Source organism: Capricornis sumatraensis, chromosome 18 (assembly GCF_032405125.1).
Source record: "Capricornis sumatraensis isolate serow.1 chromosome 18, serow.2, whole genome shotgun sequence".
NCBI classification, from domain to species: domain Eukaryota; kingdom Metazoa; phylum Chordata; class Mammalia; order Artiodactyla; family Bovidae; genus Capricornis; species Capricornis sumatraensis.
In genome coordinates this window covers 7,293,300-7,320,103 of record NC_091086.1, presented here as the reverse complement: position 1 = coordinate 7,320,103, position 26,804 = coordinate 7,293,300, and the positions used below count along the sequence as shown (strand labels likewise).

The 26,804-nt window shown below is 50.9% G+C and overlaps 1 protein-coding gene across 2 annotated transcripts in view; it reads left to right on the top strand.

Annotated features, from left to right (window-relative positions):
• SLIT3 (slit guidance ligand 3) overlaps positions 1–26,804 on the top strand; it is a 722,678-nt gene that overhangs the window by 616,633 nt on the left and 79,241 nt on the right. For both annotated transcript variants that reach the window (XM_068990416.1, XM_068990417.1), the window contains exons 15-20: positions 3,559–3,709; positions 4,895–4,969; positions 13,953–14,096; positions 15,130–15,273; positions 18,373–18,536; positions 19,703–19,835. In XM_068990416.1, the coding sequence (XP_068846517.1) occupies positions 3,559–3,709; positions 4,895–4,969; positions 13,953–14,096; positions 15,130–15,273; positions 18,373–18,536; positions 19,703–19,835 (811 nt within the window). The remainder of the gene's footprint in view (positions 1–3,558; positions 3,710–4,894; positions 4,970–13,952; positions 14,097–15,129; positions 15,274–18,372; positions 18,537–19,702; positions 19,836–26,804) is intronic.

Sequence of the window (26,804 nt, the reverse complement as noted above, 5' to 3'; positions counted from 1 at the left end):
AGGATGGTTCAGAATGCAGACTGCTCGTGACAGCAGCTACCCTGGGCCCAGCGCCAGCCTCAGAGCCGAGTCCGTCCAAAGAGTGGGAGCTCTGGCTCCTCACCTGCCCCAGGCCACAACCATGCCAGTGTGGCACACATTCTTTCCTGGGAAGTGGCGGCAGCGCAAGGATTCATAATAAAGTCACATTGCTGTGCATTCCACTCCCCTGGTCTCTTAAAGTTTCTCTGTACTCATGTTCCAAGTGTCGTCATTCTGAACTGCCTGCCAAGGGGGAGGAGGGCTCCGGGGGCAGAAGCTGGTGAAATGCCAGTTGACATCAGTTCCCCCAAGAGCCCGTTTCAACCAGGGTCTAGTTTTATGGCCCTTCTTCAAATCCTGTGAGATCTCTCCTCTCTGAACTCTCCCAAAGAGAAGAAATGACAGCCTGTTTAAGTTATTCCTCTCCTACTAAGTATTTCTGTCAGTGACGAATATGCATGGAGATTGAAATTGACTTTTAAAGCTCTAGAAAAGTTAAAAATACTTTTGGGTAGTTATGAGCATTAGGCATAACAAATGGCTCTGAGAAACCCTGGGTAATTTGGGTAATGAAATATGAAGTGATGGAGGTAGTGTTTCAGGCTGGCCCTGGCTGGGGCTTGCACCCTTTCTGTCTCGTGTGTACACCATTATTAACATTTCTGGCTCCCGCTCATAAAAAATATCACACTCCAACCCCCTCATTATTACAATCCAGGGCAATAACAAAAACAGCAGGGGAAAAAATGTTGGGAAGAACATATTAGTCCATCGAATCTAATTGCAAAATCATTGCATTAAAATGGGTCGGAGCTCCATTGCAGAGGTCGGCCAGTTGTGGTCTAAGCATAGTACAGGGAGGGAGAGACTCCCGCTAACCACACATGCTCTCACCTTGATTAAAATGAAAACGCGTTTAATCAGCGGCTGTCCCTGGCCACGGCCCAGGCGTGCACATCTTCAGGCTCATCGTGTTGGCGAGCAAACTGTCCTCCCTCCTGTCTTTCTGGCTTGGGTCACTCAGGGCTCCTCCATTTGCAAGGATCCCACTGTAGACACCCTCTCAGGGAGAAATACGTGCATGCAGGAAAAGCTTCTCGACGACCGTGGGGAACCCCCATCAAGGAATAAGAGAACGCTGTCATTCGGCAGGGTCTGCACGATGCGATTTACCCAAGATTCAGCACACTGATGTGTCTGGGAGAAAATGGCCCAGGTCAGAGTTATTCAGTGGGATGGCTGCTGGCAAGCCAAGGGCAAGAGATTTACATAATACAAATTGGACCAGGAAGCCATCCAAATAACCGGGGACACCTGTGTGGATTTTGCTTATACAAGCCTGGGATGAAATGGGGTGAAGGAGGTGGATGGGGAAGGAGAAGAGAGGAAAAGGAGACAGGTCCAAGCCTTGACCTTCTGTTTTAGGTAGATGATGTCCCTTCAGAATCAGAGACCCCCAAGTCTCTCCCCAATCAGGCATTACTGTGGGCAGAAAATGTGCGGAGTGAAAAAGCAGTCAGTGGAGACATTTCCTCCCTTCCTGTCTCCCCAAAGCCCACTAGCAGAAGATACCGTTCAGTTCACCTCCACCTGACCGTATCATCATTCGCAGGACTGAGGTTAAGGTTTTGTCCAAAAGCAGGTCTGCAGTAAGCATGGTATTGGTCACACGGCCCCTGGCGGCAGTCTGCCTCGGTTTGTCTCTCTGCCGCGGCCTGAATGACCTGCAGGCCTCGGTGTCCTCATTTGTAACATGGAGTCGTAATAGTCCCAGAGTGTGGGACGGATTTAATGGAGTCATCTGTTTGAAGTGCCCAGAATAGTGCCTGGCTCGTAATTCATGCTCCATACGTGTCCACTATTATCACTTGCTATGCTGATTGGGCTTCCCTGGTGGTTCAGAGGTTAAAGCGTCTGCCTCCAATGCGGGAGACCCGGGTTCAATCCCTGGGTCGGGAAGATCCCCTGGAGAAGGAAATGGTAACCCACTCCAGTATTCTTACCTGGAGAATCCCATGGACAGAGGAGCCTGGCGGGCTACAGTCCATGGGGTCGTAAAGAGTCGGACACGACAGAGCGACTTCACTTCACATGCCGATGGTAATGGCCTCTGACATATCACACGTTCCACTACTTCCTAGGGGAAAAAAGAAGCAAAACAGAATCACAAATATCTGTAGAGCTCTTGACCCTTTGACCCTTTCCCAGAAGCTCTCCACCATCTTGATCATCCTTGAATCTTCATGGCAACCCCTGTGAGATAGGGGCAACTATGTAATTCCCATTTTACAGGCAGAGAGACTGAGGTTTAAATAGAGAAGTCTGGGCAAACCTATGCCCTCCACTGCCCAAATCTCTGTACTGCAGGTGCCCCATTCTGCTTCTAATATACTAAGATGGCCAAGGCCCGCCTCAGCTAGTCAGGCAAACAAGTGACATTCACATTCCCTGAAGCACTGTGGACAGTTTATGTGCTGACACCCCATTTATGCACTGGACAAATGTTAGCCAAGCTCTTGTGCCTGTCATTGTGCTGATGATATGTTGAAGGTGAAAATAAAAGAGACTCAACCCCAATCAGCTGGCTCGTGTCTGATAGGAGAATCAGATCTTCCATTTTATCTCAGGCAAGATTTGTGGTCTTACAGAGGTTCGCCCAGGTGCCAGGGGATCATTTCTGATCATTAAAGCAGCTCCTGAGGGCATCTCTCAAGACAGTGCATCACTGGCCCTGTTACCATCGCTGTGCAACCTCAAGAAAAATTCAGTTCCAAATATTAATCTTAGCTCCAACTACTTATAGCTTACTGTAAGTGGCTTTTGACTGTAGTTAAACAGAGCTTCCTTTCAAAGGCAGCAGGCACATTTAACCCTTGCAAGAGTTGTGCTTGATTTCACAGTGTTTTAAGTATGAATTCATTACCAGTATTTTTTTTAAAGAATTGTCAGGCAACCCTGAGCCAAATTCCCAAGCATTAGGGCAACAGGCATCAATTCCCCAGTACGCCAACTCTCATGATTACTTCCCAATGATAAAATTCCGTGTCAGTGGTTTTGATTGCCGTGTGCTGGGCCCCTTTATCGTTTCAGTCCCTGTGTTGTCCCTGAAGACAGCTGAGTCTGTTACCCACTTCCCTGACCTCATTCCCACCCTTGGTATAGCTTTCATCAAAACCCCTTCAAAATGTCTTCAAAATGTATTTAGAGGGTCCATAGATGGTGGGCATCATGGGCTGAGACACCCCTAAATTGTACACCAAATTCCCAATGTGGAAAAAGGTCTGTGTGACCCATGGAAGCTTAAAAACTCATAGAGCTTGTGCTGTTAGACCTGAAAGTGTTGAATGATAAAGACCAAAGGGAAGCAAGCAGCCTGGAGGCTGAGGGGCAGAGGCACGGCAGGGCGGCCGCAACCTGAGGGCAGTGCTGCCCCTGGCTCTGGACACCCCCCTCCCCAATCCATGTCCCCGTCCCCACCGCCCACAGCCCTGCCCCGGCCCGGGCCAGTGATGCTGATGCCCCTCTTTGGCCCCCCAGGCTCGGAGGATTACCGCAGCAGGTTCAGCAGCGAGTGCTTCATGGACCTCGTGTGCCCGGACAGGTGCCGCTGCGAGGGCACCATCGTGGACTGCTCCAACCAGAAGCTGGCCCGCGTCCCCAGCCACCTCCCCGAATACGTCACCGACCTGTGAGTGCCACAGGGGCAGGACCCCTGCACACCCCCATGCCCATCTCCCTGAGCCAGCTAGGGCACCGGTGGGCTTCTAGAGGTGACCCTCCCAGCTCAGTCACCCGGGTGCTCCTTGCTGTCTGCTACTTTCCAGCTGAGTACAGACCCTCACGCCTCCACTGGGGACTGTTTACTTGCAAATAAAGACAGTTCATTCATTCTGCAAAGATTCTCTGAACACTCACTGGGAGTCAGGCACTGCCAGGCCCACCCATTTCCTCATGAATAAGGCAGACCACTTTTCCTGGCCCTTGGGAAGCTTACGACATAACCAGAAAGATGGATACGACCTAAAGTGAGAAAACAGCGAGAACCATCAGATGTATCTGAGCCTCCGGCTATCTCTGCTAATAAAGGGGCGTTTACCCAGAAGTGAGAGAGCTCAGAATTCCAGCGTGGGGTGATGAGGGTGCAGCGGGTGGGGGCTGACACACCTGGGCCTGACTCCTGCCTTTTCCAGTTCTCCTGAGATTGGGCAAGTTGCTTCTTAGATCTGAGCATCAGATCCTGAGCTGTAAAGTGGAGGTGATGATACCTCCCTCCCACAGGGGAGAGAAAGGAGGTAAGAGGCGGCAAGCACAGGCTTCATCTTGAATCTGTGCATGGAGTAAGCCCCGTATAAATGGTTGTTGTTATCATTCTCTTTGGCTTTACAAATCACAATAGGGCCTTTCTTTGCCTCCTGCTCTCCCTGGGTTTGTATGAACATTGAGTGTGGAGTCCCTGAGCTGCCCTTAGCAGAGGGACGTGGTCAGGAAAGTGCTGAGTGGCTTGCAGAGTTGGAAGAATCTGGGGAGCCCTCCCAGGAAGTTTAAGTAGTGATTGGTACCCCTACAAAATGAAGGCAAATCTCTGGCCCTTGGTTGTTCAAGTGCTGAGTGTTCAGCAAGTTGTATAGGCCCTTATCACAGGGGCTCCTCCACGCAGAGAGGCCTGGCCTCCCTTCCTGCCCTTCGCACACCCCTCCTCTCAAGGGGCGCCCTGTGCTGAAGAGTCATACGGGCAGTTTCTGCAGTGCTGTGGACCCAGGCTGAGTGAAGCCCGGGCGTCAGCTTAGCTGAAGGCCTGGGAGCACGGGGCCCAGTGGTGGAGGTGTCCCTTCCACAGCTCAGCCACCCCCTCATCCGCTTGCTTTCCACACAGGCGACTAAACGACAATGAGATATCTGTTCTTGAGGCCACTGGCATCTTCAAGAAGTTGCCCAACCTGCGGAAAATGTAAGTCAGCCCCAGGACCTTGGTAGACTCTCCGTCTGCTCTGGCCCATCTCAGTCTCCCCCGTCAGGCCCCAGGAAGCAGGACACTGAGACAGGGCCACGCAGAGCCGGAGCATGCGTTCTGCACAACCCCTGAGCCTCAGCCCCTCTCCCCTCTGCCCATCCCTGCCCCCTACTCTGTACTCATCATCTACCCCCAAGGGGTGGTGGGAAGGCCTCCATTGAGCACCAGCAGTGAGCTAAGGGGACCCAGGGTGCATGTGTTACCACGGTCATGTCTGACTCTCGGCAACCCCATGGGCTCTAGTAATTTTTGTGAGACGACAGTTGGAAGGTCTGCTTTTAGACAGACTCTAAAGGCCTCCATGTGGGTGTGACCCATTGGAGCAGAAACACCAGCTGCCTCACCTCCTTCATCTGTAATCCCACTGGTACACAGCTGGACACACTCCCCCTGCCTTCCCTTCCCCAGGTGCCCCAGTAGACGTGCCAGCATGGACAAGGGCCCCTTCACCGTCTAACTCCCTTCTCCTTGACCCTGCTCCCCGCCTGCACCACGCGCACCACATCTCCCAGCCCGAGTTTGTCTGCCTCTGGAACAAAGGAAATATGGCCGTAGCCTCATTATTCACAGGCCCTGTATTTGCTAACATTTATTTGTAATCTCAAAATCCATACTCATGTGTTTTCATGGTCATTCCTAAACATAGAGCAGCAAAAAATCTGAGTCACCCTACACGCAGGCCCTCAGCTGAAACAGAACAAAGCCACGCTCTGAGTTCTTATTTCAGCTCCCAGACTGTAAACAAGTGTCCAATCCGCAGTGTATTTAGTGCCACATATTTTTGCATATTTGTGCTTTTGTAGGTGATTTCACTGTTTAAAATGGACCTAAAGCATAGTCCAGAAGGGCTGTGTGCTTTACGGAGAAAATCCTTGTTACATAAGCTTTGTTCAGGCAAGACTTCTAGTACTATTGGTTGTGAATACAGTGTAAACAAATCAACAATATATATCCAACAAGATGTCTTTAAACAGAAACATGCATGAAACAAAGTTATGTATTGATCGGCTAACAAAAATATCGTGACCAGGGGCTCACAGGGACCTAACCCTCAATTTCCCCTAGAAGCGATGGTTTCGCATTCACGAATTCATCTTGCCTAGTGACTGTGTAGAACTGAAGCATGATGAATAATGAGAATTGTAACCCTTATTCTATGTTGCTCTCCACCCATCACATCAGTCCCCTTGAGGCAAGAAGGAAAGAGACTTTCCCTGCCCTGTGCAGCATCTGAATCCCATCAGAGCTAGTCGGGCTTTGTCCCTCCCTCCCTGCCTGCAGTTGCCACTGTGGCCGTGGCTTCGGGACTGCTCTCTGACTGGGAGCAGTGGTGAGCGCAGGGACTGAAGGAGCAGAGGAGGGAGGGCTCACGTGGGTCCCGGGGAGGACCACCTCTAGCCTCAGGAACGCAGCACAGACATCACCCATCACTTGCCAGGACATGTCCTTTCACATTCAACCCCAAACTTGTGGCTAAGACTTGTCTTGTGGCTAAGACTGCGTGCTCCCAATGCTGGGGACCCAGGTTCAATCCCTGCTTGGGGAACTAGATCCCACATGCTGCAAGAAAGCGTTCACGTGCCACAAGTAAGACACGGCACAGCCTCAGTGTCCAAGCAGCAAAAGGGAGGGGTGGGGATTGTGGCTTCCTGTGAGCTGAGCTCTCATCAGCGGAGACAGGTGGCACAGAGCGCATCCTGGCATTTACCATGCTAGGAGGAGGGTGGGCGCTGCCAAGCATTCTCTTCCTGAGAGCAGCCAGAAATGCGGGTGTAGGGGAAGAGCAGGCAGACCTGCATTTGTTCTGAGTTCAGCTCCGCCCCTCCCCTGCTATGTCACTCCAGGAATGCCCTTAGCCTTTCCGTACTTTAATGTATTTATTTGCATAATAGAAATAAATCCAGTTTCCTTGTAAGTTATGATGAGGATCAGAAGTGTAAGGCTACTATGTATAAAATAGTTAACTAATGAGAACCAACTGTATAGCACAAAGAACTCTTCTCAGTATTCCGTGGTGACCTAAATGCAAAAAAAGAGGGGATACATGTACACGTTGAGCTGATTCACTTTGCTGTACAGCAGAAATGAACATAACATTGTTAAGCAACTATCAGTTCAGTCAGTCGTGCCAACTCTGCGACCCCATGAATCGCACCATGCTAGGACTCCCTGTCCATCACCAACTCCCGGAGTTCACTCAAACTCACGTCCATCGAGTCAGTGATTCCATCCAGCCATCTCATCCTTGGTCATCCCCTTCTCCTCCTGCTCCCAATCCCTCCCGTTTGAGTCTTTTCCAACGAGTCAACTCTTCACATGAGGTGGCCAAAGTACTGGAGTTTCAGCTTTAGCATCAGTCCTTCCAAAGAACACCCAGGACTGATCTCCTTCAGAATGGACTGGTTGGATCTCCTTGCAGTCCAAGGGACTCTCAAGAATCTTCTCCAACACCAATTCTTTGGCACTCAGCTTTCTTCACAGTCCAACTCTCACATCCATACATGACCACTGGAAAAACCATAGCCTTGACTAGATGGACCTTTGTTGGCAAAGTAATGTCTCTGCTTTTTAATATGCTATCTAGGTTGGTCATAACTTTCTTTCCAAGGAGTAAGCATCTTTTAATTTCATGGCTGCAGTCACCATCTGTAGTGATTTTGGAGCCCCCCAAAATAAAGTCTGACACTGTTTCCACTGTTTCCCCATCTATTTCCCATGAAGTGATAGGACCAGATGCCATGATCTTCATTTTCTGAATGTTGAGCTTTAAGCCAACTTTTTCACTCTCCTCTTTCACTTTCGCATTACCTTGTGGCTCAGAGGTTAAAGCATCTGACTGGAATGCTGGAGACCTGGGTTCGATCCCTGGGTCAGGAAGATCCCCTGGAGAAGGAAATGGCAACCCACTCCAGTACTCTTGCCTGGAGAATCCCATGGAAGGAGGAGCCTGGTAGGCTACAGTCCATGGGGTCGCAAAGAGTCGGACATGACTGAGCGACTTCACGCTCAGACACACTTTGACTTTCATCAAGAGGCTTTTTAGTTCCTCCTCACATTCTGCCATAAGGGTGGTGTCATCTGCATATCTGAGGCTATTGATATTTCTCCCAGCAATCTTGATTCCAGCTTGTGCTTCTTCCAGCCCAGTGTTTCTCATGATGTACTCTGCATATAAGTTAAGTAAGCAGGGTGACAATATACAGCCTTGACGTCCTCCTTTTCCTATTTGGAACCAGTCTGTTGTTCCATGTCCAGGTCTAACTGTTGCTTCCTGACCTGCATATAGATTTCTCAAGAAGCAGGTCAGGTGGTCTGATATTCCCATCTCTTTCAGAATTTTCCGCAGTTTATTGTGATCCACACAGTCAAAGGCTTTGGCATAGTTCATTTCTGTACAGCAGAGATGAACGTAACATTGTAAAGCAACTATACTCCAATAAAAACTAATTTTAAAAAAAAGAAGTGTAAAAGATAAGGAGAAAGACATGTCCTTTGTCCATGGGACTGTGGTGAGAAGATGCTGGGAGACAGAAAGAGGACATCTGGGTTGAGTGACCTGGAGCAGATGGTTAAAACAGGAGTTGCAAACTCGAATACTTAAGACCCCCTGTGGAAAGGCGGTAGGTGCAAGGCAACAATGATAATAATGGCCAATCACAGTTACTAATCACTGTAGTCTGTGCCAAACTGTACTGATATTCATGCATTTACCTCTCATGGGAAAAACACAACAGCTTTAAGATTGCTTCAGTTCCCGAACGAGGAAGCTGAAACACCTGAAACTTGTCCAAGTTTAAAAATCAAGCCGGGAGCCAAGAGTGGTGACAGTGCAGGTTAGCCGGGATTGCGAGCACTGGCTCAAGGCAGCGAATGCCCGTGTGTGCATGCGTGTGCCTAAATCCATGCGTGTGTAAGTGCCAGCCAGCCAAGCAAATGTCCCAGTAGGGCAGATCTGGCCCCAAAGACTGCCAGCGGCAACCGCTTATTTAAAATAACTTGATGGTGACCCTTATTTTATTTATTTATTGCACTCACAACCAAAAGCATTAGAAGTCTTGCCTGAACAAAGCTTATGTGATGGGTATTTTATTTTATTTTCTTTGGATCTTAGTTGTGGTACATGGGACCTTTTAGTTGAGGCATGTAGGATCTTTAGTTGAGGCCTGAGAACTCCTAGTGGCAGCATATAGGATCTAGTTCCCTGATGAGGAATCACACCCAGGCCCCCTGCATTGAGAGTGTGGAGTCTTAGCCACTGGACCACCAGGCAAGTGCTGATGGCAACTCTTTTTAAGTAAACAGACCTCATTTGCTGGGACCCATCACCACCCCTAGACCCCAATGAGGCGATGGGCCAGCTGGGATTCTGCCCATCAGAGTGGCTGCAGCCAGCTGTGTCTGTGACTCAGCCTGCTTGGCTTCCCCAAGGTCTGTGGGACCAGTGCCCTCAGGTTACGGTCTGGACGGGAGCATCCTGACAGGGCACGAGGGCAAAGGAGGGTTGACACAGAGCCAGGACTTTGGACTCTGCTGTGCCTTTTGAAACTATTCTGAACCTCTGTGTCCTTTCCTATCTTGTGGGGAAAATGAGATTTCATAAGGATCACTTGTGCTAAGGGATGCAAAGAAAAGCTGTGAGCTGTTCCCCACAAGGGTTATCCGGACTGTGGAAACTCAAAGAAGCTTTTCAAGTGAACCCCTCTTCCAAGCAGGGTCACGGCTTCTCTCAGGTCTTACACTGAAGGGACATCTCAAGCAGAGACTGAAACCCAGCACCCCTCTAGCCAAAATCAGTTACCCCTGGGTGGACTTGGTGGTGCTGATTGTGTTTTTAATAAGTAATTGCCAGGCTTCCCAGGTGCTGCTAGTGGTAAAAATCATGCCTGACAGTGCAGGAGATGCTAGAGATGCGGGTTCAATCCCTGGGTTGGGAAGATCCCCTGGAGGACGGCGTGGCTACCTACTCCAGTATTCTTGCCTGGAGAATCACATGGATGGAGGAGCCTGGCAGGCTACTGTCCATAAGGTCGCAAAGAGTTGGACACAACTGAAGTGACTTAGCATACACGCACACCCTCTTTTAAAAATCAACAGTTTCCACAGAAAAATAAATGTGGATTTCTAGCATCCTTTGGAGAAGGCAATGGCACCCCACTCCAGTACTCTTGCCTGGAAAATCCCATGGACGGAGGAGCCTGGTGGGCTGCAGGCCATGGGGTCGCGAAGAGTCTGACACGACTGAGTGACTTCACTTTCACTTTTCACTTTCATGCATTGGAAAAGGAAATGGCAACCCACTCCAGTGTTCTTGCCTGGAGAATCCCAGGGACAGGGGAGCCCGGTGGGCTGCTATCTATGGGGTCACACAGAGTCGGACATGACTGAAGCAACTTAGCAGCAGCAGCAGCAGCAGCATCCTTTGGGAAACCAGAAAATCTGGCAAAACAGCCCATGTTCCCAAATGGCTCCAGTTGAGCTGAGTTGAGGAGCGGCTGCCCCCTTAGCTGGGACACATGCTTTCTTGATCATTGCTGTCCCCACAGGGCTTGTTTCTGACTTTAGGTCACTTGCCTGGACCCTGGGACATTTGAACTTGTAACCCCAGCTTGAAGTAGAATTTCCACCTCATGGGAAGGGAGACGTCCCTAAGGAGGTGGACAGGACCTCACCAGCCCAGCACAGTGCCAGTGTACTGCTCAATCATGACCTGGCATACTCGGCTTCCAGAAAAATCCACATAGCGCTCTCGCTACTGCTTTTCCATGGAGGCCTGGACTTTACAATAGAATTGCAGATGCTTTCTGGAAAAGGGAATGGCAACCCACTCCAGGATTCTTGCCTGGAGAATTCCATAGACAGAGGAGACTGGTGGGCTACAGTCCAAACAGTCAGACACGGCTGAGCAACCAGCACACTCCATGTTACCATGGTTTATAAGATGTCCTACAGACCTGAAGAGACAGGGTCCTAGAAGAAGCCTGAGCTTTCCTTCCCAGACGCGGGCTTTCCGGAGTGAATCCCCCAGCCTAGAATGGCCTCAGTGTCTCCAGGATTAAAAGTGCACCCATCAGCTCGCAGAGGCAGTATGGCCAAGCACTCACTGTGTCCTGAACCCACCCTGGCCTGGGGCAGGGATTTCTGGGGCTGGGTCCTTTCAGGTGTGAGACCCCCATCCCCGGTGCAGTCAAAGCCGTGATGAAGCAGTCATCCTTCAGGTGGTCTGCAGAGATGAAATGGGGAGAGGCTTCTGCAGTGGCCCGAGTTTTGCATTTGGGGGTTTGCTGGGATTGGGGGCGTCTTCAGGAAGATACTCCTCTGAGAATAAGATGATGTGTGTGTGTGTGTGTGTGAATTGCTCAGTCGTGTCCAACTCTTTACGACCCCATGGACTGTAACTTGCCAGGCTCCTCTGTCCATGGTATTTCCCAGACAAGAATGTTGTAGTGGGTATCCATTTCCTTCTCCAGGGGACCTCCCTGACCCAGGGATCGGATCCTGGTCTCCCACCTTGAGGGCAGACTCTTTACTGTCTGGGCCACCAGGGAAGATGGAGCTCTTACAAAGCCCTGAGCCGCTGGCTGACTGCGGCACTTGTCCCGAGTTGCTCTGTCTCTGTCCCTCAGCCTGAGCTGCCTGGATGGAGAGAGGGCAGCACCCAGGTCTTTTGGAAAATTCTATCTTCCTTTTTTGCCCTCCTTATGTTTTCCATTCTCCCAGCCTGAGGAAATCCAATTTGCAAACCTTACAGTAGTGTGATGTTAATTCTGCTCACTTAGAGAAGCAAGTGTCGGGAAGTGGGAACCTCCCGCTTGCTAGCTGCCCAAACTCACCTCCACTGCCCGCCCTGTGTGCTTCAGTTCCCCGAGAAACTGAACTCCCGAGCTGGTGGAGAGGCGCCAGCATTTGGATGAGTTGTAGCTGCTGGGAGAGCCTTTCTGTCTCCTCCCATGTGAAATTTGGGGGTAATTTGAAGTCTCCCCTGTGTGTGACTTTCACCTCCAGGTTCTTGTGGACCAAGACTACCAGGATTTACAAGGAAACCAGCTGAGTTTTGGAAGAGTCGGGCAGGGAGCACAAATCTAGTCTGAGAATCTCCCAGCTCACTCAGATCTTGGGGGAGGGGTTGGAGGAGCATTGGAACCTGTTTTCTCAGCAGGACGGAATAGGGGAAGTGAGGAAAGCCTGGACTGGGAGCACGGAGGAAGCAGGCACTGCGACGGTGGGAATTGTTTCCTCGACACCTGCGCACGGCTATGGGCACTGCCACCCCTGGCAGACCTCGTGCCTGCATGCGAAGGGGGCAAGCAGCCTGTGCTGAGCCCCAGGGTGCCCAGTTGAATTTCAGTTGCCCTGAACCATCCCCATGGGGCTTCCCAGGTGGTGCCAGTGGTAAAGAGCCCGCCTGCCAGTGCAGGGGACAAAAGATATGCGGGTTCAACCCCTGGGTCGGGAAGATTCCCTGGAGGTGGCATGGCTACCCACTCCAGTATTCTTGTCTGGAGAATCCCGTGGGCAGAGGAGCCTGGCGGGCCACGGTCCATAGTGTCGCAAAGAGTCGGACACAACAGAGCGACTTAGCTTGCACTCACACATCCCTCTAGGGTGGGGGGCCGTGAGTCCGCCCCAGGCTCCGCGAGGAGGGCTCTTGAGAGACGCAGTAGTACCAGGGACCCATCCTTCGGTGCTCTGGGCCCAAGAGCAGTGCCCTCCCCGCCCCGGGCCTCAGTGCATCCAGCAAGACAGTGTGGGCCAGCTGTCCTTCTCATGAGCCCTCGATTCTAATAAGCTCAAGGCACTCAGCCAGTCAGCAACTCCGTGTCCACCTACGAGTCTCCCAGTCATAGAATAAGGTCCCCCAAGCTGTTTGCTGAGGAGACTGGATTCTTCATTCAGCTCCTGTAAACCCATCCCTTTCCATTACAGCCAGCCAGCCAGGGCTGCCATTCAGGCCTAAGCATTTGAGTAGTCTGTGGAGACCCCCTGCCCCTCACAGCACCTACAGCTCAATGGAACCTGCCTGCCACTCAGGTCTCCCATACAGCCTGCCACGTGGTGTTGGCCCTAGCAGGGAAGAGCCTGTTGTCTGAGCTCCAGAGCAGAATCGGAAGTGGTTTAATAGGACTGAGCCCGCTGAGGAAAATGCGGTGTCCCAAACCCTGATCCTTCAGAGCCCTGATAGAAGGGGTGGACATCCACATTGCCAAAGGAATACCCAGTTAGGAAAAGCAGTTCGCTGGAGGCTTTTCTACGTGCTTAAAAGCCTGGCTTCAGTCCCAGTGCTCTTAGCTGTGTGGCTGTGGGCAAGGTACCTAACCTCTCTGAATCTCAGTCAGCTCATCCGTAAAATAAGACAACGATAAAAATAATATCCATCTGATGGCGGTGGTTTTGAGGGTTTGACGGGATTCTGTTGGCCAAACCCCTCACACGGTGCCTAGTACATAGTAAGTGCACAAGAAGCAGTAAATAGAAAGGGTCCGTTTATATCGGGAATCTCACATGATGAAGAGCGGAAGGTTCTACAAATGCCTCACCCCCGCTGAGAGTAGGCACGTTTGATATTTTTCTCCTGCTCTCCTCTTGAGCATCACTACTTAGTGAGAGGATCTTTTAAAGAGAGAAAATAAGTTTGAGAACCATTTTAAATCCGTCAGTCCCCAGGGCACAGAAAAGAGAATTGTCCCGAAAGACTTCAAACACTACACAGTCTAGTCCGCGAAGGTAACCTCCCCACCCACCCCACGTGGGTCTGGGCTCCCTGCTTCCTGGGGCACCAGTGCTGAAGACCGAAGGTCAGGAAGCCCAAGATGGAGCCTCCGCCAGGCAGTCCTCAGTCCTGGGGGCACCCCAGAGTCACCACGTGGCTGCAGAGCTGGCCGTTCCCCCACTGAGTCCTGACCTGTCCTGTCCCTCCCTCCAGAAACTTGAGTAACAACAAAATCAAGGAAGTGAGAGAGGGCGCGTTTGACGGCGCGGCCAGCGTGCAGGAGCTGATGCTGACGGGGAACCAGCTGGAAGCGGTGCACGGGCGTGTGTTCCGCGGCCTCAGCGGCCTCAAGACCTTGTGAGTCCGCGGGGCCTGGGCCACGGCTGCAGGGAGGGGCTGGGAGGCGGAGAGGGGTCTGGGCCACGGCCACAGGGTGGGGCTGGGGAGGCGGAGAGGGGTCTGGGCCACGGCTGCAGGGAGGGGCTGGGAGGCGGAGAGGGGTCTGGGCCACGGCCGCAGGGAGGGGCTGGGAAGGCGGAGAGGGGTCTGGGCCACGGCCGCAGGGAGGGGCTGGGGAGGCGGAGAGGGGTCTGGGCCACGGCCGCAGGGTGGGGCTGGGGAGGCGGAGAGGGGTCTGGGCCACGGCCACAGGGTGGGGCTGGGGAGGGGGGCAGGGGGGCTGGGGAGGCAGTGCGGGCCAGTAAGGGCAGGCGGGAACAGGTGGGGCCCGGCGCCTTCCTGGGCAGCAGAATCCTTTCCTTCCTTTCGCCAGGGAGATATCAGGCATTTCCCAGCCCTGAATGGGAAAGAACTTAGCATGCACCCCCAACACACACACACACACACACACACACACACTTTTCCTCACATATACACTGATGCAGAGTCATACCCGAAACAGGCACACATCTACACAAACATAGGCGTGACACACGTACATAAAATGGCATAGAGACATACACGCAACACGCAGATAAACACATACACAAACAGGCATGTGTGTATCAGCACACAAACACACACAAACTGATGTCCAGAGCCACGTGTTGATTCTCCCCTCCTCCCCCAAATATCCATACATACAGTAACCACCACACAATATGCATGTGTATACGTATACACACGACACCTGCTTCTACTATAAATAAGCATCCACGGCCAAGAATGTGCGCACACATGTACATGCAGCCCCAGGCCCAGCTATCACATGGCAGACCTCAGCATCGTGAGGGGTCTGAGCATGGAGTTGGCAAAAAGAGCATCCTACACTCACACACACCCCCGTGGGGCAGGAAGAAGGAGCACCCTGTGCTCACAGACACACACACACGGAAAGGATGGGAGGGAAAGACGACACGTGTGCTTGCTCCCTGCACCCCTCTCCCTGCAGGATGCTAAGAAGTAACCTGATCAGCTGTGTGAGCAATGACACCTTTGCTGGCCTGAGCTCAGTGAGGCTGCTCTCTCTCTACGACAATCGGATCACCACCATCACCCCCGGAGCGTTCACCACCCTGGTCTCCCTGTCCACCATGTAAGTCCCCCTGGAGCCACTGCACACTCACTCTGGGTACCTCTCCTGCACCCCGCTCCTCTCTCAGCGCCTGACTGTCTTTGACCCAAAGTCATCTCTCCATCTGTCAACTTAAACACGTGTCAGGCTCCCTCCATGTGCCGGGCACCATCAAATGCTAAGGAGGCCCAGACGTGGGCCCTGCTTCCTGGAGCTCAGAGCATAGCGAGCTGCCACAGAACAGAGGCCCGCAGTGATATGAAAAGCTAACATGGGCCTTGTCAAGGAACACTGGAGCTATGTTCTGGAAGGTGAGTGCGAATTAGCTTGTTCAAGAAAGTGGAAAGTGCATTCCTTCACTGGGAAGAGCCTGTGCAAAGGCCCTGGGTTAAAGCAGGGCAGAGATGCAGGACGAGCAATGCCTAACGTGGTCATATACAGAGCGGGCAAGGCTGGAGGGGAGGCCAGGGCCAGGCTGCAGGACAGCCGTGAGCCGTTTGGTTTCTAACCGGAGCATGTTAGGAATCCAGCAAAGGTTTTAAGCAGGCCAGTGACATGATCTGACAGGGATTTTTTAAAGCAGTGTCACTGACTGCTTAAATGTGTGTCAGAACCAGTTAGAATCTAGCTTTCTGGACAAGTGTTCCTGCCCACAAAATTCACTGCATTGCTAAGGGAGGCTGTCTTGAATAATGGTGAAAACTTTGGGCTCTAGAGCCAAATTTTCTGGCTTCGAGTACTAGCCCTACCTCATGTAAGCTATGTGACCTTGGGGAAGTTACTTCACCTCTCTGTGCTTTTGTTGTCATTTATAATCCTCATGGGATTGTTTCGAGGACTGAATCTGCTAATATTTGCAAAATGCACAGCAGGGGCCTGAGACAGGGAGAGTGCTCAGCGTGTGTCAGTTTTTATGGCTGTCCATCATATTTCCAGGTGGCTCTGTTACCCTTAGTTGCTCGCTCTTTTTTTCCCCTCTTCTTTTCTCCAAAGACCCTTTGGTAGGCAGAAGAGAAAGCTATTCCTGCACCTCCCGTAGCTGCCCATGTTCATGATCCCAGACACTGACCTCGCTGGGAATCAAAGCCGAAGTTCCAGGATGTGCCAAAGGCCCCACTCCATCGAGCCCCTCAGTCCCCTCAGCCTTCCTTTGTTCTGAGCATGCCCCAGGCCCACTCCCACCTGAGAGCTTCGCACTGCTGCGCCCACTGCCTGCGAAGCCCTTCTCCCGGCTCCCTCCCCTCCTCCTGTCGTTGGCTCCAGTGTCAGTTGCCTCGGCCCCATCCCGCCTCTGCCATCACCCCCAGTTCTTCCAGCCCTGCTTTTCTGATTGTTTTCCATAGCACTGACCATTCCCTAGCATGCTACACTTTTTGTTGTTGGGCTTCCTGGTGGCTCTGATGGTAAAGAATATCTGCAATGCAGGAGACACGGGTTCAATCCCTGGGTCAGGAAGATCCCTTGGAAAAGGTGATGGCTTCCCACTCCAGGATTCTTGATTAGAAACTATCTGCCTCCTATCCGCTGGAATATAAGTTCCAGAAGGAAGAAGACCAGGGATATATGACTGTTTTGTTCACTGCTCTATCCTCACTGTGTACATCTGAGCCTGGCACTCAGTGAAAGAAAGTGAAAGTGAAGTCGCTCAGTCGTGTCCGACTCTTTGCGACCCCATGAACTGGGGCCTACCAGGCTCTTCCATCTATGGGATTTTCCAGGCAAGAGTATAGGAGTAGGTTGCCATTGCCTTCTCCAGGGTATCTTCCCGACCCAGGGATTGAACCCGGGTCTCTGGCCTTGTAGGCAGATGCTTTGCCTTCTGAGCCACCAGGGAAGTCCTGCCTTGATATAATTGTTGAACACGTGGATGAGTTGAATGAATGAGTGGCATCAACGTGAAGGACAATGGGTAAGGAGCTAGTAGGGTGGGTGGGCCAGTTTATCTCAGCCCACTTCTTACCTCTCCCGGATGCCTCCACCCTGGGAATCCAAAACCCAGAGGGCCAGAGTCACAGAGCGTGTCAGGAACCGACTCCGTCAGGAGGAGGAACTTACCACCTTCTCACAGCTGCTGACTCTCGGAGCCAGAGTCGACCCCAGGCAGGACCGACTCCCAAGCCCTCAACTGCCATGTCAAACCGCAGGCCCTCGTGGGCCCTCTGGCCCTGTTCTTCAGCCTTCCTATGCTCTGTGTCCCTCATTTGTGAAGTGAGAATCATGCCACGTCCTTCCTAGGGTTGCTACGACAAGTCTGAATAAGAGAATGGGTTTATAAAGCACTCAGCCCCATCCCAGCCCTCTAGGAAACTCCCGTATCCGTCCATCATCGCATCTGACGGGTATGTGCCAAGTGCCTGTGCTGACGCCCTGCTGGTTCCTGAGGCTCAGAGCAGGAGGACAGGCCTGGTCCCTCCTTGCAGCCAGTCCAAGGAGGGAGGCGTTAGCAGCTCCGATGTGTGCTGTGGAGGAAATGCTGGCGACTGAAACGAGAACGGAACAGGGCAGAACTTCCCATTTCCCTTGAGATGCTCAGTGCTTCAGTCGTGTCTGACTCTGTGCGACCCATGGACTGCAGCCCACCAGGCTCCTCCGTCCATGGGATTTCCCAGGCAAGAGTACTAGAGTGGGTTGCCGTGCTCTCCTCCAGAGGATCTTCCAAACCCAGGGATCAAACCCACGTCTCCTGCATTGTAGACGGATTCTTTATCACGCCCACCACCTGGGAAGCCCAGGGTGGCTTTGGGGAGGGGTCATTTAAGCTGAGGGGCCTGCCAGGCACATGGTAAAGAACTTCATACTGGAGGAGCAGCTTCGAGTGAAGGCTCTGAGTGTGAGAAATTGAGTCGGCTCACACAGGTAGAGCCCATTGAACAAGGGAGGGCGTGGCAGGGACGGGGTCCAGTCTGTCGGCAGAGGTCCTTGCAAAGACTGCCCCCGGGATGGAGAAGAGAGTCTGGCTTCCTTTTCCAGACTTTCTTCCTCTTTCCTCATTCCCCTGCACTGGAAGCAGACCTTCCTGGAGAGCCAGGTTCTAGGCGTGCAGACCTGGATCTCAGGACCAATCCCCCTGGGACCAGGAGAGATGCTGAGCACTCAGAGGGGGCCCTTTTCTCCTCCCAGAAACCTGCTCTCCAACCCCTTCAACTGCAACTGCCACCTGGCCTGGCTCGGGAAGTGGCTGAGGAAGAGACGGATAGTCAGTGGGAACCCCCGGTGCCAGAAGCCCTTCTTCCTCAAAGAGATTCCCATCCAGGACGTGGCCATCCAGGACTTCACCTGTGACGGTGAGGAGGCTGGGGGCAGGGTCAGGCCAGGCAAGGAAGTGAGGAGAGAAGGGAGGCACGGGCAGGGGTAACTGCAGGTCAGGACCCCTGAAACCAGAGTCCCCTCTGCCCTCGGCGGGCAGCCAGAGCTCCAAAGGACTCTGCAGGCCTGCTTGCTGGCCCACACAGCTCCATCATGCAAATTAAAAAGTTGCCTCTTTCTAAAGACCTTAAGACTTCCATCAGTTAGAAATCTGTTGTAAGATACTGCTTTTGTTAAAGCAAGATAGTTTGTGGCCATCTCTGAAGACACTCTTGAACCAGATATCCTTATTTGCTGTATCCACAGCGAGTTTGGTGCTCGTTGGGTGATGGGGCACCCTTGAGCAGTATGCTGCCTACACAACTGTACATGGGAGCCCTGGCCTGCAGTTTGCCTGCCTGCATCGTCATGAGGCTCAGAGCAGGTGCTCATGAGAAACAGACTTCAAGATGAGCTTCTGGGAAATTCCTGTCCTGGGCTAGGAAGATCCACACCTGAAGATCCAAGGCTTTGAGCGTTAGGATTAGAGACACGTGTTTCTTTGCATAAATTCAGGCCAGCATGGTTTTCACTGGATCAGCTTTAGGTAACTAGAGATGGACAACCTGGTTTGTAAATTAACTGAGGTTCAGGTGTAACAGGGGCTGGGGACACAGTCACCACCCAGCGGTGTTGTGTGGTGGCAGATGTGGAGAACAGGAGGAGGAGGAGGGGAGTGGCCAGGCCCGCCCCACCAGGACCACCCCTTCGGTCAGCTTGCTTTACTTCTTTGGTCACCCTACCAGAGGTCTGACCTGTGGTAGAAGCACGGAGTCTTAACCTCGGACCTGCCAGGGAAGTCCCCATTTGGCTTACTCCTGAGCTGGTTAACCGTGACCTCTTCCCTTTCTAGTATCTGGTTAATCAACTTTTTAGCATCTTTGTTTTATGATAAACGTGGGAGAAGATAGCCCTATTTCCCGACCCAGGAGCCTCTCCTTTCCCTTCAACCATGGAGGAGACCAGCAAGCTCCTTATCCCCAGTTCTGGCTCGAAGCTGAGGGCTCCCCTGTCACGTTAGCAGCGGGGTCAGGGAGCGGGCTGAGCTCACCCGGGCAGGCAGGGCCCTCCCTCTCCTGCCTCGCTCACTGCCAGCTCTCCGCAGGCAACGATGAGAGCAGCTGCCAGCTGGGCCCGCGCTGCCCCGAGCAGTGCACCTGTGTGGAGACGGTGGTACGCTGCAGCAACCGGGGGCTCCGTGCCCTTCCCAAAGGCATCCCCAAGGACGTGACGGAGCTGTGAGTACCCCGCTGCCACCACATCCTTCACACTCCACCCCTGCAGCACGACGACCTGGAGATGCCCTCCCTGAAGGCGTCCCCACAAAGCGGGAGCCTTGGCCAGGGTCAGGCGGCGTCCGGCACGTGGCGCAGGAAGCTCTCCTGCCCAAACCTCTGCCTGGCGGTGACGACCCTCTAGAATACAAGTGAGAGGGCTATTGTCTCGAGTTCTCTGACACCCCCTGCTCTGCTCTCTGTAGCTGTTCAGTCACGAAGTCATGCCCGACTCTTCTCAACCCCATGGACTGCAGCACACCAGGCCTCCATCTCTCAGAGTTTGCCCAAATTCATGTCCACAGAATCGTTGATGGCTTTCAACCGTCTCATCCTCTGTCGTCCCCTTCTCCTCCTGCCTTCTATCTTTTCCAGCATCGGGGTCTTTTCCAATGAGTCAGCTCTTCACATCCTCATGATGGCCAAAGTATTGGAGCTTTAGCTTCATCATCAGTCCTTCCAGTGATTATTCAGGGTTGATTTCCTTCAGGATTGACTGGTTTGATCTCCTTGTTGTCCAAGGGACTTTCACAAGCTTCTCTGGCACCACAGGTTGAAAGCATCAGCTCTTCGGTGCTCATTCTTCTTTTTGGTCACAACCCCCACAATCTCTCAGTCTCACCCCAGAAATAGGACATAATGGTCAAAACACAGCCCAGCAGGCATTATGGCTTAGCAAGCACGTCTTCGAATATGGTCCTATTTTAACTTAAAACCACCCATTTTACAGAGGAAATCTTAGTTCTGAGTTCCGCTCAGTCTCCACCCAGGAGCCTTCTTATTCTACACCCCACCTCCTGACATTAAGTCTCTGGGGGTTGCTCCTTCGTCAGAAGCTCCCAGTTAGATGAAAGAGAGGCCGTTCCCTTCATTAAGGGTGTTACTATTGTGGGAAAAAGCCTTATGTCTGCCCCCTGGGGAGCTGAGAGAGTCTCACAGGCAGGAAGGCCTCGCGGGCACGGCCGCGTCGCAGCGCAGGCATGGCTGGGCGGGCAGCCCCTGCGGGATGGACAGGGCAGCCTCGTGCCATTTCCCATCCCTTCGTCATTCTCTCCACGTGCATTTGCTGGGTACCTCGTGTGTCAGGAACTCTGCTCACACCAAGGAGGTGACGGTGCACGACACATGTGCAACCCCTACCCGCGTGGGTCCTGGCTTCACGGGGAAGGCTGACATTTGCTCAGTCATCTCAGACACACATGTGATGGGACAACCATGAAAAGTGCTGCAAAGAAGAGGAACCAGATTGCTATGACATCCAAAAGTGGGAGATTTGGTGTGAAGATTGGAGAAAGCTCCTCTGGGGGTGGGAGGTAAGGGAAGGGCTGGAGCTGGACTCTAAAGGGCAAGGGGCCGATAAAGAGAAGGGGGGCTGCCTGAGCTGAGGCTGTCGTGGCGGGTAGGCAGAGCTGGAAGAGGGGCTGGTGGAAGCCCAGTGGGCCCTCTGGGGCCACTGTACCACCCACAGGTCAGGCTGGCTGTCCCTGCCCGGGGCCCCAGGCACACCCCGTCCTGAGGCTGAGCTTAGCAAATGCCCTTGCGGGGGGTGTTTCTCTGCTGGGTTCTGCCAGCACCTCACGGGGTGGAGCCTGAGTCTGCCCTACTCTAGAGCCGCTGAGCAGTCCCTGTGTGCTGGTGCTCCCGGCATGTCCTGAGCCTCACTGAGACTGTCCCTGTCCTGCGAGCCCAACGGAGGAAGGTTGGGAGAGTCACGAAAAGCCTGTGTCAGTCCTGGGTTTGGACAGGGGATGTGCCTGTGGAGATGTGTGTGCGTGTGTTCAGTCACTCAGTTGTGTCAGACTCTTAGACCGTCGCCCGCCAGGCTCCTCTGTCCACAGGATTTCCCGTGCCAGAATACTGCAGTGGGTTGCCGTTTTCTACTCCAGGGGATCTTCCCAACCCAGGGATCAAATATGAGTCTCTTGCATCTCCTGCATCGGCCAGCCGGTTCTTTACCACTGTGCCACCTGGGAAGCACCTTTGGAGATGCACATGAGCAATGGGGAGAGCTCCATGCTTTCCTGGCTGGGCTACTTGGGGGGGCGGGCACGATGGGGGCTGCAGAAAATGACCCAGGTTTACGCCTCCTCCCTGAGCTAATTAAGTGCCAAGTAGCACATGTCAAAGAGAAGAAAATGCCATGAAAACAGGCTCTCAAATGTTTTTCCCCAAAAGCTCACGAAACAGAGATTGAAATAACAAAGATAATTGGTCGTAATTATAAACTTCAGAGCTTTGGGAGGAGACCTGATTTCCTGCTTTGGAAATGATGGCACTGCTGTCTGCCAGACGTGGGTTCCAAAGCTCGCCAGCGAGGGCAGCCCTCACCTCTGTCACCAGCCATCTCCTGGAGGGGAAAGAGTGTCTGGGGAGGAGAGGGAGGGGAGGCAGGGGAACAGCCTCCAGGGAAGGGGAAAGCTGGCAGGCCCAGAACACCGGGGCTCGGAGGGCTCTTGTCGGGGACATTGGCTGAGTCCAGAGTCAGTGTTTCCAAGGTTGGCTTTTCAGCTCCCTCGGCATCTTTAGTTCTATTGGGCAGAGCTGCCAACTTACAAAACAAAATTAAGCTTAATTCACTGAGAAGGAGGAAAAAACAGGTTACACAGTGTTTCTCCGAAGGTCACAGTGTAGGCGTCTGCAACCAGCACGAGAGAGCAAGGCAGGGCCATCCAAATGGGAAGTGAGTTTTCCTCTGAGCAGCCCTTTGCAGGCACCCCATGGCCCTGCTCTCTGCGGGTCTCCTCTGTCCTCTCCTTCTGGGTGAGTCGGGCTAAGCAGAGGCCTCTCTGCTCCACCTGCACCTGTTCATTCAGTCCCCCCAGGTTGTCATTGAAATAGGCCATTTGCAACAGTGTGGATGCACATGAAGGGTGTTATGCTTAGTGAAACGAGTTAGAGAAAATAGTGTATGAGCTCACTTGTATGCAGAATCTAAAAGTCAAAACAAATGAATGTATATGTATATAACAAAGCAGAAACAGACTCACACATACAGAGAAAAAACTAGAGGTTACCACTGGGGAGAGAAAAGCAGGGGAAGGGGCCAGGCTGGGGAAGGGGCTGAAGAGGTACAAACTACTATGTGCAAAATAAAGAAGTTACAAGCATGTATTGTACAGCACAGGGAATATAGCCGATAGTTTATAATAACTTTAAATGAAGTGTAAGCTATGGCATCACCGACTCAATGGATGTGAGTTTGAGTAAACTCCAGGAGTTGGTGATGGACAGGGAGACGCCTGGCGTGCTGCAGTCCATAGGGTAGCAAAGAGTCAGACACGACTGAGTGACTGAACTGAACTGAAGCTATAATGTTGAATCACTATGTTGTACACCTGAAACAAATGCAGTATTGTACATCAACTCTACTTTAATTAAAAGAAATAGGGGACACTGTCACTTGTCCCATTTTAGTGATAGGGAACTTTCAGAGAAGTAAAAACCACTCTCTAAGTCTAGTAAGCAGCCTAGTTAGGATTAAAAAGCAGTTTAGCCTTATCCCAAATCCTATGTTCTTGTCCATTATCCCAGAAATTCTTAAACTTTGGGGGTCTTAAGACCCCTTTTTTGTTGTTATGGTTGTTATTTCATCCCTAAGTCACGTCTGACTTTTTGTGACCCCACAGACGATAGATCACCAGGCTCCTCTGTCCACCCCACGAACTATAGACCACCAAGCTCTTCTGTCCGTGGGATTTCCCAGGCAAGAGTACTGGAGTGGGTGGCCTTTTCCTCCTCCAAGGGATCTTCCCAACCCAGGGACCAAATCTGCATCTCCTGCCTTGGCAGGCAGATTCTTCACCACCACCAAGACCCCTTCCCATTTTTCAGAAGCCTCCAGGACTCTAAGAACTTGTGTCTATGTGGGTTTTATCTGTTGATATGTACTGTATTGGAAACTGCAACTGAGTAGTTGTAGTTTAAATTATATTTTTAAACATTTATTTTAATTTCATTTAAGAATGACAACAATGTACCATCACATTTTCTATAAAAAGCATACTTTTGTGAAAACAAACTAAAAGAAATTTCATTGTGAAGAATGACATTATGTTTTAAAAATGTCATAGAAGAAACTGGATTATTATATCTGCTTCAGCATTCACTCTGTTGGGATATGTTCTGAGTGAACTATAAGAAGAAAATCTGACTTCACACAGATGTGTAGTTAGAAAAAGAATTTTGGTAGCTTTTTCAAATAATTGTGAACATTCTTCTCTGATAATATACTGAAACAGCATAGTAGTCATTTCTTTTTTTTTTAATTTCATTGACGCATAGTTGATTTACAATGTTGTGTTAATTTCTACTCTACATCAAAGTGATTCAGTTATATATATATATTATTTTTCATATTCTTTTCCATTATGGTTTATAACAAGATATTGAGTATAGTTTCCTATGCTACATAGTAGGACCTTGTTGCTTATCCAGTCCATTTATACTAGTTTGCAGCTGCTAATCCCAACCTCATATTCCTTCTCTTCCCCACCGTCCACCTTGGCACCCACGAATCTGTTCTGTGTGTCTATGAGTCTGTTTCATAGCCATGTTCTTCCGCGTGCTATTTTAGGTCCCATGTGTGAGTGGCATCACATGGTATTTGTCTTTCTCTTGTGACTGACTTCACTTGGTGTGGGAACCTCTAGGCTCCTCCATGCTGCTGCAGGTGGCGAGATTCCACTCCTTTGCGTGACCGAATAGTAACCCACTGCATATGTGCGCCACATCTCTATCCGTTCATCGGTCAGTGGACACTTAGGCTGTCTCCATGCCTTGGCTATTGTAAATGGCGCTGCTGTGAACATAGGTACACGTATCTTTTCGAATTGTAGTTTTGTCTGGGTATACGCCCAGGAGTGGGATTGCTGGTAATTCTATTTTTAGTTGCCTGAGGAAACTCCATATTGTTTTTCGTAGTGGCTGCACCAATTTACATTCCCACAACAGTATAGGAGGGCTCCCTTTTCTCCACACCCTCTCTAGCATTCATCATTTGTAGACTTTTTACTGATGGCCATTCTGACTTGTGTGAGGTGGTAACTGATTGTAGTTTTGATTTGTATTGGGGCCACAGGACTGGAAAAGGTCAGTTTTCACTCCAGTCCCAAAGAAAAGCAATGCCAAAGAATGCTCAAACTACCGCACAATTGCACTCATCTCACATGCTAGTAAAGTAATGCTCGAAATTCTCCAAGCCAGGCTTCAGCAATATGTGAACCATGAACTTCCTGATGTTCAAGCTGGTTTTAGAAAAGGCAGAGGAACCAAAGATCAAATTGCCAACATCCGCTGGATCATGGAAAAACCAAGAGAGTTCCAGAAAAACATCTATTTCTGCTTTATTGACTATGCCAAAGCCTTTGACTGTGTGGATCACAATAAACTGTGGAAAATTCTGAGAGAGATGGGAATACCAGACCACCTAACCTGCCTCTTGAGAAATCTGTATGCAGGTCAGGAAGCAACAGTTAGAACTAGACATGGAACAACAGACTGGTTCCAAATAGGAAAAGGAGCACATCAAGGCTGTATATTGTCACCCTGCTTATTTAACTTATATTCAGAGTACATCATGAGAAAGGCTGGGCTGGAAGAAACACAAGCTGGAATCAAGATTGCCAGGAGAGATATCAATAACCTCAGATATGCAGATGACACCACCCTTATGGCAGAAAGTGAAGAGGAACTAAAAAGCCTCTTGATGAAAGTGAAAGAGGAGGGTGAAAAAGTTGGCTTAAAGCTTAACATTCAGAAAATGAAGATCATGGCATCCGGTCCCATCACTTCATGGGAAATAGATGGGGAAACAGTGGAAACAGTGGCAGACTTTATCTTTTGGAGCGCCAAAATCACTGCAGATGGTGACTGCAGCCATGAAATTAAAAGACTCTTACTCCTTGGAAGAAAAGTTATGACCAACCTAGATAGCATATTAAAAAGCAGAGACATTACTTTGTCAGCAAAGGTCCATCTAGTCAAGGCTATGGTTTTTCCAGTGGTCATGTATGGATGTGAGAGTTGGACTGTGAAGAAGGCTGAGTGCCAAAGAATTGATGCTTTTGAACTGTGGTGTTGTAGAAGACTCTTGAGAATCCTTTGGACTGCAAGGAGATCCAACCAGTCCATTCTGAAGGAGATCAGCCCTGGGATTTCTTTGGAAGGAATGATGCTAAAGCTGAAACTCCAATACTTTGGCCACTTCATGCGAAGAGTTGACTCACTGGAAAAGACTCTGATGCTGGGAGGGATTGGGGGCAGGAGGAGAAGGAGACGACAGAGGATGAGATGGCTGGATGGCATCACTGACTCGATGGATGTGAGTTTGAGTGAACTCCAGGTGTTGGTGATGGACAGGGAGGCCTGGAGTGCTGTGATTCATGGGGTCGCAAAGAGTCGAACACGACTGAGTGACTGAACTGAACTGAATAATTAGAGATGATGGACATCTTTACATGTGTCTCTTGGCCATCTGTGTGTCCTCTTTGGAGAAATGTCTATTTAGGTCTTCTGTCCGTATTTCAATTGAGTCGTTTGGGTTTTTGCTATTGAATTATAGGAACTGTTGTACATTTTGGAAATTAAGTCCTTGTCAGTCACATCATTTGCAAATATCTTCTCCCTGTTATTTTCTCCCAGTCTCAGCTTGTCTTTTCGCTCTGTTTGTGGTTTCCTTTGCTGTGCAAAAGTTTATAAATTTGATTAGATCCTGTTTATTTATTTTTGTTCTTATTTCTATTGCCTTGGGAGACAGAGCTGAGAAAACATTGGTACAATTTATTTCAGGGAATGTTTTGCCTATGATCTCTTTTAGGAGTTTGGCAGTGTCTTGTCTTATATGTAAGCCTTTAAGCCATTCTGAGTTTATTTTTGTGTACGGTGTGAGGGTGTGTTCTAACTTCATTGGTTTACATGTACCCAGTACATAGTGGT